The 12,259-nt window shown below is 40.9% G+C and overlaps 1 protein-coding gene and 1 pseudogene across 1 annotated transcript in view; both read right to left on the bottom strand.

The window, feature by feature from the left end:
- Positions 1-3,318, bottom strand: part of LOC119422697 (perforin-1-like) — a 32,768-nt gene extending 29,450 nt beyond the window's left edge. The window contains 2 exon segments of the mRNA XM_037690090.1: positions 54-479; positions 2,783-3,318. Coding sequence (XP_037546018.1) covers positions 54-479; positions 2,783-3,318 — 962 coding nt within the window.
- A 3,352-nt stretch (positions 3,319-6,670) lies between these two features.
- Positions 6,671-8,517, bottom strand: LOC119423039 (annotated as a pseudogene).
- Between the last annotated feature and the right edge of the window lie 3,742 nt (positions 8,518-12,259).

Genomic DNA, 12,259 nt, shown 5'->3' on the forward strand with positions numbered 1-12,259 from the left:
GGTTGTACTGGACCACATCAGGTGTGGTTTTGAGGGAGTTCAGCCAGATCTTTTTGGCATCGGTGCTTGAATCATCTTGAAAGAACAGAACGTCGTGTTCATCCCCACCAATGACTTCTGTGAATCGCTCACTGAACTCAGAGCTGAAACTTCGACTAGAGGTTAAGTTCTTTTTCTTTTCCTGACAGTGTTTGTACATGGCCTTAATGCTAGCACTGCTTGCAAAGCTTGCCGAAGCTTCAACTGACAAACAATCGCCGACATCTGTTGCTGTCAGACCACTCATGGATGCCAAGCAGGTCTTGAAAGAAGTTGTTGCTTTTATTGCTCCCCCTAGAGACACCTGTGTGATGTAATGTGTCCCAAATGTGTCAATCAGATCACGATACAGTGGCGCCTTTGCAGCAGAATAAGGAGGAAGTGAGTTCACAGCTGACAGGAAGTCATGACTCGGGGGAGGGTTTGTTGTCATTCTGTAACTGTGGAGCAAAGAAAAACAAAAAATGTTATTTGTTCCTTACAGTAGCATTTTGATTTCATTACGGGTGTACTATAACCATTCACTTTCGTTATCAATTATCATCCTAATAGTACTGACTGTTGTTATGAAGATGAGAAAAAGAGTCAAATCAGAGAAGAAGACTAAATTTTGGAAGCTGAGAAAAGAATAATGTGAGAAATTCAGAGACAAGTTGTTAAAGGCTCTGGGTGGTAAGAAATAGCTTCCAAATGACTGGGCTACTGCAGCAACAGTAATGTGAGAGATAGGCAGGGAAGCACTTGGTGTGTAATCTGGACAGAGAATGGATGATAAGGAAACCTGGTGGTGGAATTTTGCAGTGTAGAAAGCTATTCAAAGAAAGAAGTTAGCCAAGAAAAAATATGACAGTGAGAAGACTGAAGAGAGGAGGCAGGAATATAAAGAGATGGGATGTAGAGCAAAGAGGGAGGTAGCAAAGGCAAAGCAGAAGGCATATGATGAGTTGTATGGGAGGCTGGAGACTAAAAAGGGTGTGAAGGACTTGTACCAAATTGGCGAGACAGAGGGATCAGGCTAGAAAGAATGTGCAGCAGGTTAGGCTTGTTAAAGATAGGAATGGAAATGTTCTAACAACTGTGGAGAAAGTGATGGGAAGATGGAAGGAGTACTTTGAGGAGCTAATGAATGAAGAGAATGAAAGAGAAAGAAGAGTAGAGGTCATAGAAACTGTGGACCAGGAAGTGGGAAAGATTAGTGAGAGTGAAGTCCGGAAAGCTCTGAAAAGAATGAAGAATGGGAAGGCAGTAGGACCTGATGACATACCAGTGGAGGTTTGGAAATGTCTTGGAGAGATGGCAGTGAGGTTTTTGGCTCAAATATTAAATGGCATATTTGAGGGTGAGAAAATGCCTGAGGAATGGAGAAGAAGTGTGCTGGTGCCCATTTTTAAGAACAAGGGTGATGTACAGAGTTGTAGCAACTATAGGGGAATTAAGTTGATGAGTCACACAATGAAGATCTGGGAGAGAGGTGTGGAAGCAAGACTTAGACGAGAGGTGACTGTGAGCAGCAGGATGGTTTCATGCCCAGAAAGAGCACAACAAACACCATCATTGCTTTGAGGATGCTGATGGAGAAGTACAGAGAGAATCAGAATGAACTTCATTGCGTCTTTGTGGATTTAGAAAAAGCATATGACAGAGTGCCGAGGGAGGAGGTGTGGTGTTGCATGAGGAAATATGAAGAAAAAAATTGGGGGTCACTGGTGGGGTGGCCAAAGATCATATGGCAACCACCACTGGCCACCTCTTGACTCCCCCACCACTTGCACCTGGTGGTGGATAAAATTATTCCAACTCTCCAGAATCCAGCATGTTGCGCTGCCTCTGGCACCAAAAAATATTAAGGTTTACTTGCATTCTCTGATAAATTCTTGTCCAGAAAAAAAAACACTCATCTTAAAAACTATAAACATTAAATCTGTCAGCAACGAGGAACATCAGTGCATCGCTTGTTTACTGTCATTTGTGCCATTGAAGGTGAGATTTGGGTTTTAAGCACTTTGGTAACAGTTTCTGTTTTAAATGTGCTATATAAATAAATCAGACTTGACTTGACTTTTACTCTTGTCTGTGTACATGTGTGTGTTTCTTGGTTTACAGATGTTGAGTTGCAGTAAATTTTGGAATGGTAGTAGCAGAGAATCCTCCCAACACGTATTTTAAGCACAACTCTTGACAACAACCCTATTTGTTAACAACACAGAACATTTTTTCACCACAGCTAGTACATTTTAGCAAACACAAAACTGTCTAATTTCAGTTAACTTTACAGATATTGAGCTAAATGTGGTGTGTCTGTGTCTGAGAGTTATCTTCATCACATACTTCAAACGCTGAAAGTTCTTGCAAAGTCTCACATTATTGCATAAAATCATGCATAGCTCATTTATAAGGTTTGACCAAAACAGCTGCAACTCTAGTTTTTAACTCTGGCATGAAAGGCAGTGGATGATAGATTTTCCTTGAAAGAATGCTAATGTAAGCTTATATATACTGTTTATAAATAAAGTAAATATAAAATATGGAATGTATGAGATACTGTACATAATCTAATTCCAGTCATACTAATATATGAATTGTCCCTCAATGTAAAACACATTGCATTTGCATACTAATGTAAAATAGAAACACATTTACCATTTCCACTTTTACATCAAAACATTCTTAAAAACGTTGAAGCCCTTTCTCTGTTAAATGAACACATACGAGTTTTACAAATGTAATCTGTCCTCGTACTCACCGATAGAAGTTACAGTCCACAGAATGGTGAACAAAGCTGTAGCGGTCTTCTTTGGACTTCTTCATCCCAAACTTTGCTGCCTTGGAGTGGGAACCTCCGAAACCAACCCCGACACTCGCTGAAGGATCCACTGGAATATCTAGACCAATTTTCCAGTCGTTGGACACAGACGATGTGGAATCATTGACGAGCGTTTCGACAGAATCATACAGCATACTGGAGACTGTCATGGTGCACTTGGGGAGGTTTCTCCAGTCCACCACAGCAACTGGGACCTTCTGTTTCTCTCCTCTCATGTAGCTGTTGCTGTACATTCTGCAGGTGCCATTTCCGAGGTTCCACGTTTCGGTGTCGATGACATAGGCACCTTTTCTCTCCATGGTGACGATGTCGAAGCCTTCCCCACCCAGGTTGTACCCTGGGACACAGTGAGCCTTTTCACATTCCTGTGGTGAACCAGTGAAGCTGACTGTGGAGGAGAAACTCAGAGGACTCCACGCCAACAACAGAAGCAAAGGCTTCCACAGGTCTGCCATCTGAATGAAACAACACAAATTTTAAAGTAAAATTAAGCAAGGATGGAGATAAAACATCTATGGGCTGACATTTTTAAATATTAAATTATTTATACCATATCATGACATCTTAATTTGTAATAAAACCATTGCATATAGTTCACAAATGTTGCAGACAAGTCAGAACTTTGAAGGCTCACCTTGACTGTGGACAGCAGTCTCTGACCTGTGACAAAACTGACGTGGTCCTGGAGTTTTATAGTCAGAGCAGCTCTAGCAGGTTTTGCCAACTATCTCAAACTAACATAGATTATAACACCCACAATCACATAAATGTGCTCAACATTTTACTTCCCTCACACTTGATTGCACAAAATAATAGGAAAGCTGTTTTTCGGCATTCACATCTTTAATAACTTACAGTTCATTCTGTAAAAAAAAAGAAAATAATTAGCAATTACTTTATACACCACCAACATGATGCAATATTAAAAATAAAACAACACAATTTATATGTTTGTTTTAAAGGTATTTAGATGTGCAACACAATGATCCAAATCACAACAGCAACATTTCTCCACTGACGTGATAAATTAAATCATCATTTGAAAACTGTTTTTTGCATTTACTCAGATTGTCTTTATCTGACATGAACTTTTATGTGATAATCTGAAAGTCTTCAGTGTCACAAAATCATAAAAATAAAAAAAATCTGTTTGGGTCAAATACTTTTTTGCAGCTCAGTAGTTCTTCTAGTCATGATCCATATCTCATCGAATTGTCGATGGACGAGTAAACTGAAGTTTTTCTTTGTACCCAGCTCCTTCTTTACAGTCATAGACTGAAACAGCACTATTGTAACAGTCAGTCCAGTACCAGGCTGTTGGTCCATGCTGCCATCATTGGTGAACAGGACACTCTACTGAGACACAAACTCTTCCTTGACAAGAATATCCCCAATCCAGAAGGAGCATTCTACCTTTTTCCAATTGAGAGCCATGGCTTCAAACCTAGCGGACATAACTATCATCCTAGCTGCTTCACACTTAGCTGCAATCCATAACAATGCCTTCTGAAGACCTTGGCAAACAGAACCACATTATTCACAAAAAGCAAAGAGGGAACTCTAAAGGTTCTTTCGTTAAACAGTTCTGTGAAATGGGGGCATAGACCAGTCCGTCTTTATCCTCCCTCTGGCTGTTCATAAATCGCAGACGGAGCCGGCCACTTCCTGTACAGAAGTGCAGAAATGAAAAAATGGAGCATTCAGTCTGAATTATGATTTGGCTTCTACACCGGCAATTCTGGTGAAGACTGACTTATTATTATCAGCGAAGCATCATGAAGACTTATGACGATCCTGCATGTGTGTTGATAGCAAGCTATAGTCTATGTAACGCCATCCAGTTGCTTCTTCTTGTACAACAATAGCTGCTCATAATGCCAGGAGCTGGGCACAGATTCTAATAGTGAACGGTGGATGCCCGAAGCTTAATAACTGAAGCGTCTTATTTATGTACAAAATTATGATTTGTCTTAAATTTAGTATGAGCGGCTTAGAGCCCAAGAATTACGGTACTTTAATTCCTGCACGTTTGTGACCTTTGCTCCTTGTACAGTCATTGTTCCTCCTTCCATTTCATCAGCATCCCAGAACAAATCTCAACCACTACTAGAAATCTGCCATTGGAGACCTCTGCTGGCATCCCAGGCTTTGCCTCCTCAGTGGTGGACCTCTTTAAAAAGAGTGTCTTCCACTGCTCAATAATATTTTCAGTTCCCCACCCAAAGAGTCATTGAAATGACAATCTATTGTAGGACCTTATTTATTAACCTTGATTTAACCAGGCAAATCTCACTGAGATGACAGATCTCTTTGGTAACGGAGGCCTGGGCCTGAAGACAACCTAAACATTCATGTTTTTGGACTGAGGGACAAAAGCGGAGTACCCGGAGAAGACCCGCACAAGGAGAATATGCAAACTTCACACTGAGTGACACCAGCTCCAAACTGGGGACTGAACCCAAAGCAACAGTGCTAACCACTAAGCCGTTATGCTGCCCACTAATGAAGATTATCAGAAACACCTGACAAGAAGACAACTGGGAACAGGTGAGTGTGGGAAAAGTAGACGCAGAACAAAACATAGACAAGGGCAATAATGAACATAAAGGCAAACACAAGTAATAATACTAAGCACAAGAGGACTCCATATTCATGACAAACACAAGGTATAATCATAAAAACAACTAAAGCCAGATCCTTAAATTCCATAAACAGGTTTTTATTAGGCTTAGGTGTGGTGTTTGACTATTGCAAGATCTTAGGTTATTTAATTTCCTGTCTTCTGTTTGCAGATCACAACATGTGGATCCAGTTTTGGCTAGGATTCATCTATTAGACAAATGGTTTAATAATTGATGCAATGGTACTTGAATGTATTTACATACATGTATATATGTATTCACAGGAAAGCAGACGACAGTAAATAAAAATCTGTTAAGGAACAGACAGGCCTGGAAATTGATCCTGAAGTCATAGAGTGATAAAACAAGTTACTGACAGCCATAATGACAAATACATACAGCATCTTAAAATAAGGAGGGACAAAAAGTGCTATGTGCACCATAGGAGGTTCCTCAGCAGCCTCAGCGTTTCAAGCCAGGATAATATGAATTGGAAGATTTAGGACTGCTCATAGAGCTTCTGCAAATTAAATGTCATATGAGCAAAGTCTCTTGGTTATTTAAAACTCACTTTGAAGACAACAGATGGTTTAGCAGCAGCGTCAAAGTGTTGGAATGGTCTTATATAGAAACGTTCAAACCCTTTACTGTAATCGGCTCAGAACAAGTTTCAAAGGAACTACTTCTTTATCTCAAACTGTGGTCAAACTTGACACCCCATAGTACACATTTTTAGAGACTTCCTCTTTCTTTAGACTCCCCATAGGCTGTTTGCAGCTGACATGAACATCTAGTCAAGGCATACATCCACCCTCTTGCTAGCCATCTGACTGTCTGAAGTAGTTAAGCTGTTGAGTGTTTTAAGTCTTTTTTGACTCTTTATTTTCCTGCTAATGACTCCTGTGTTCTTTGGAACACTTGGCTCACTTGCTCCTCTGAGGTCTTCAGAGATGTTCAACGATGGTTAGGTCTGGAGAAACTGATGACTGCGTCAAAATCTTCAGTTTGCTCCTCCTGAGGTGGTCCCTAATAATTTGTTATTTTAAGGGCAAAAACTCACAAAACCATAACGTGGATTGCTCTTTTGTAAGAGCAAAGATAGTTAACGTATTTCTTCCAGATGTCCATAAAGACTTTAAAAGACCAGACAACAAGTTGAACCTTGAGACCAGCATGCAAATCACCTTTATCTATGATTTAGCCAGTTCTTTTGGACATCGGTGTTTGAATCATCTTGAAAGAACAGACCGTCGTGTTCATCCCCACCAATGACTTCTGTGAATCGCTCACTGAACTCAGAACTGAAACATGGACCAGAGTCCAAGTTCTTTTTCTTTTCCTGACAGTGTTTGTACATGACCTTAATGCTAGCACTGCTTGGAAAGCTTGCCGATGCTTCAACTGACAATCGCTGACATCTGTTGCTGTCAGACCACTCATGGACGCCAAGCAGGTCTTGAAAGAAGTCGTTGCTTTTATTGCTCCCCCTAGAGACACCTGTGTGATGTAATGTGTCCCAAATGTGTCGATCAGATCACGATACAGTGGCGCCTTCGCAGCAGAACAAGGAAGAAGGGAGTTCCCAGCTGACAGGAAGTTGTGACTCAGGGGAGGAGTTTCTGTCAGTCTGTAACTGTGGAGCAGAGAAAGACAAAAAAAAAAAAACTCAGTGACTGATTGCCACCGTCTTATTTTGAGCATATTATTGCAGTAAAATCAAATTTCAAATTTTTGTTTCTGGTTTGGCTCAGTAGTCGTAGTACTTTAATTCAAGCCATCTGACCCAACTCCCAGGGATATTTTCAGAACATTTTGTTCAATGTCAGAGTAGAGGTTTGTTCTGAGGTATTTTCATGCTAACATGGAGCTGTTTCTTTCACTGCTGTCAATGTTCTGCTCCAAAAAAGGAATTTTACCCACCAAACAAACAAACAAAAAAAAAGAATCTGCTGGCCTCTGCCTTTCTGGGTGGAATTTGCATGTTCTCTCCGGCCATGCATGGGTTTTCTCCGGGTTTCTTCCCACAGACCAAAAATATGCATGTTAGGCTGATTGATAACTCTAAATTGTCCCTACGTGTGAGTGAGAGTGAATGGTTGTTTGTCTCGTTTGCCTCTGTGATGGACTGGAGACCTGTCCAGGGTGTACCATGCCTCTTGCACAGCGATGGCTGGACATGGGCACCTGTGACCCCCATGACCCAAAAAAGAAGAAGCGGGTGTGGATGGATGGATGGATGGATGGATGGATGGAATTAGATAATCTATTGTTTTTAAAAGTATTAGACCTGGAATGAATTGGATTTAAATCCAGATTTAAATTAAATTTATGGTTTGGACTTTTATTTCTTTCCATAAAACCCTTGGATGACTTTTGTCATTTAAACTAAATACGTTAAATAAATTTAACTAACTTGAATAGTAACCCACAAAAAATACTTGAGCCATTTAATGGTGAACTGACTTTCAAATATCAGTCTGTTTCTGTATTCACTGGTAGAAGTTACAGTCCACAGAATGGTGAACAAAGCTGTAGCGGTCTTCTTTGGACTTCGTCATCCCAAACTTTGCTGCCTTGGAGTGGGAACCTCCGAACCCAACCCCGACACTCGCTGAAGTTTCCACTGGGATATCTAGACCAATTTTCCAGTCGTTGGACACAGACAATGTGGAATCATTGACAAGTGTTTCGACAGAATCATACAGCATACTGGAGACTGTCATGGTGCACTTGGGGAGGTTTCTCCAGTCCACCACAGCAACTGGGACCTTCTGTTTCTCTCCTCTCATGTAGCTGTAGCTGTACATTCTGCAGGTGCCATTTCTGAGGTTCCACGTTTTGGTGTCGATGACATAGGCACCTTTTCTCTCCATGGTGACGATGTCGAAGCCTTCCCCACCCAGGTTGTACCCTGGGACAAAGTGAGCCTTTTCACATTCCTGTGGTGAACCAGTGAAGCTGACTGTGGAGGAGAAACTCAGAGGACTCCATGTCGGTCAAACACAGGAGCATGAGCTACCACAGTCATCCCATCTGTGGGAAAGAGTTCAACAATAAGGGGAGACAAAAATTTTAAAATCCTTCATAATCATAACTTTGCCTGGTGGTGGATGGGTTAAATGCAGAGAGCCTGTTTCATCATTGTATGGGAACATACAATGATGAAAACACATACACATTATTTATTTATTTATTTATTTATATTTAAAATGACACAGACGTTGCAGACAAGGGAGTCTTTACCTTGGCTGTCCACAGCAAGTTCTGCTAAGCTGTTTCTAAACGATACCTTATATCAGAATCAACATGAAGGAAGCGTCTTTGACCATTACCACAGGTTCCTGCTTATAATGGTCTAATTTTTATCAATATTCTGACATCTAACAGGAAATCAGTCTTTTCTCAAAATAAGACCCCGTGTCATTGGAATCACCCGGATAAATAAAAACAGCATAAATAATTTGGTCAGTTAACATGTGCCCCAGTAATGTTGTTTTTTTTTAGTATCAGATGATATGTTGTCTTTATTAAAATGAAACTACAATAAAAATTTAAAAAGTGTTCATGTATTTGTAATTAGGCAAACTAACACAATCATCTTGGAGTAAATAATCCCCCATTTCTCTTGATGCAGTTTATGTGTTAGCGGGGTGTTTTGATCATGCTGAACTCAAGCCGCAGTTCCTTAGCTTCGGTAACTCATGTAGTGTCACCAAGAGAGAGAAGAAAAACGATTCCAACATGTGAGCCACAGAACAATACTTTGGATGGTCCAACAAGCTGAGATCAGACTGTGCACTGTTCAGAGAACCGACAAACACACAAACAGCTACATTTAAAATGATTTAGGCCTCAGGTTAAATGCAGATGTTAATGACAGAACAATTCAGAAAAGAACAAAGAAATGAGAGCTTGTTTGAAAGCCTCTTCTCTCCAAAAAGAAATCAGATTTGAGAAGTTTCATCTGAAAGAATCACGAGGTTTCTGGGATAATGACCTTTAGACAGATAAGATCACGGAAGAGATACTTGACCACGGTGCACATGAACACGTTTGGAGAAATTCAAGCCCAGATTACTGGTACAAACACTTCACACTGTCAGCACGGTGGTGGAGGGCTGATGATGCGGGCTTGTTTAGCAATCACTGAACCTGGGCACCTTTCAGTCATAGAGTTGGCAACTGACTCCTCTGTAGACCAGATTCCAGTCAAATGTGAGTCCATCTCTGCGTAAACCAAGGCTTGGTCTAATGGTTCATCATGTACGTCAATGAAAGAAAGTCTTGCACTGCCTCAAAGCCCAGACCTCGTTTCAACTAAATGTTGTGATTGAATATGTTGTGAGCTTCTGTGTATTGTTAAATGCTCAATAACCTAAATAACCTGAAGCAACGTTTGTACAAATGAGGGATTTTATTTCTAAAATACTGTGGTGAACGGATAAGATCACAGAGATGAAGCCTTTCCAAAGGTCTAAATGTCTAAAGGTGGTTTTCCAAACTATTACAACATACGTAGCATGCTTCTTTTTACTACACTGTCTTATAATGTGCTTTTAATCTACTCTTGAATTTAGCCAGATATATTTGTTTTATCACGTAAAGGTTTATCAGTTTACAGCCGTGTGAGAACTCAGCTGTTAGTCCTGTTCTTCACAACCATCAGCGTCCGTCTACTCTACTACACAAAAACTTGATCAATTGAATGATTGATGCAAGTATTCAAACACAATGAGAAGATCGTTTTATAATGTAACGTAGAGAGGTCAGAAAACAGAAACGGATGAACACCTAAATGTTCTCACAGCTCTTGGCCACCACTCTGGCACCTCGTTGCAGTTTATGACCACTTTATCATTACGCCAGGGACCAGCAAAACAAGTTTTTAAGGAACTGTTCTGTCTTATCAAGCTTTGGTCCCACCACACAACCTCACCCAATATACCAGACTTCCTCTTTTCAGACTTCTGCTCCACCTACAACTGATATAAACATGTCATCTGCACATGAAAGCCATTTGACTGATCACAAATGTCCACACTTTGTGGGGACTGTGGGGTATGTAGTGCCACCTGCTGGGGGAACAGCTGAAGTACACTCTGGGTATCTCATCACAGGACCAAGCTGAGGCACTAACAAACACTTACCCACAATCTAACTCCTAAGATCAGTTTAAAATCACCAGTAAACTTAACATACATGTTTTAACCTGTGGGAGTTTGTCCGGGTACGTTATGAAAGAACCCATACATGCGTATGGAAAATAAACTGTGCACAGAAAGGCACAACAAACCACCACACCACCATACAGCCATGGACGTCTGATCTTCTAAATGAGCGTGGACTCTGGACGACTCTAGGAGAAGCATCTTCACCTCTGAGGGAAGATCAGTCAACAGCTCTGAAGAACGAAAACTCACAAACTGAACGTTCTTTAGTGAAAGCAGCGGAGGACACCTTTTCTTTTTTCCCCCCATGGAAAGTTATTCATCCGTCCATCATCCATCCATGTATCTATCTATCCATTCATCCACCAATCCATCCATCATTTATCCATCCATCCAGCCATCATCCAGCCATCATCCATTCATCCACCAATTCATCCATACAGCCATCATCCACCCATCCTCCAGCCATCATTCATCCATCCATCCTTAATCAATCTTTCATTCATCCATCCTCAATCTATCCTTCATCTATCCACCCATCCTCAATTTATCCTTCATGTATCCATCCATCCATCCATTATCTTTACCCGCTTATTCCATTTTGGGTCACGGGGGTCGCCGATGCCCATGTCCTGCAATCACTGTGCGAGGGGCGGGGTACACCCTGGATGGGTCGCAGGTCCATCACAGGGACACGTAGAGACAAATGAGACAAACAACCATTCACTCTCTCACTCACACCTAGAGACAATTTAGAGTTACCAATCAGCCTAACATGCATGTTTTTGGTCTGTGGGAGGAAACCGGAGTACCCGGAGAAAACCCACGCATGCACGGAGAGAACATTCAACCATCCATCCATCCTCAATCTATCCTCCATCCATCCATCCTTAATCTATCCTTCATCCATCCATCCTCAATTTATCTTTCATGTATCCATCCATCTTCAATCTATCCTTCCTCCATCCATCCTCAATCCATCCTCCATCCGTTCCTCTTCTTTCCATCCTCCATCCATCCATCCACGATCCATCCTCCATACATCCATCCTTGATCCATCCATCCATCCATCCATCCATCCATCCATCCATCCATCCATCCATCCATCCATCCATTCATCCAACCAACCATCCATCCATCCTTTATCCATCCATCTATCCTCAATCCATCCTCCATCCATCCATCCACAATTCATCCTCCATCCATCCTTGATCCATCCATCCACCCATTCATCATCTGTCTGCTTGTCCATCCAGGAGGAAAATGTTAATTTATTTTTAATGTTTTTTTTAACTCAACAGGTTTTTGAAAAGATTAAACCTTTCTCTACAGTTTTTAAAGAATTAACATTAAAATAGTCATGAAGAAGAAAAAGCAGTGCCCTATGAACTTAAAATAAATGATATTTTGCTTTGCCATACTTTTGGCACATGCTTCAACTTTACAATAGTGCCACGTAAAACACATGAAAAAAATCATTGAGTTTACACGTCAGACGGGTAAGTTATTAAGAATAATAACAAAATATTAGACCAAGAGGCACATGGGAAAACCTGAGTTAACATGGGTATAACCTGAGGGCAAAACCATCTTAACCTGCTCCTCAG

This window comes from Nematolebias whitei, chromosome 16 (genome assembly GCF_014905685.2).
Source record: "Nematolebias whitei isolate Nwh7 chromosome 16, NemWhi1, whole genome shotgun sequence".
Lineage (NCBI taxonomy): Eukaryota > Metazoa > Chordata > Actinopteri > Cyprinodontiformes > Rivulidae > Nematolebias > Nematolebias whitei.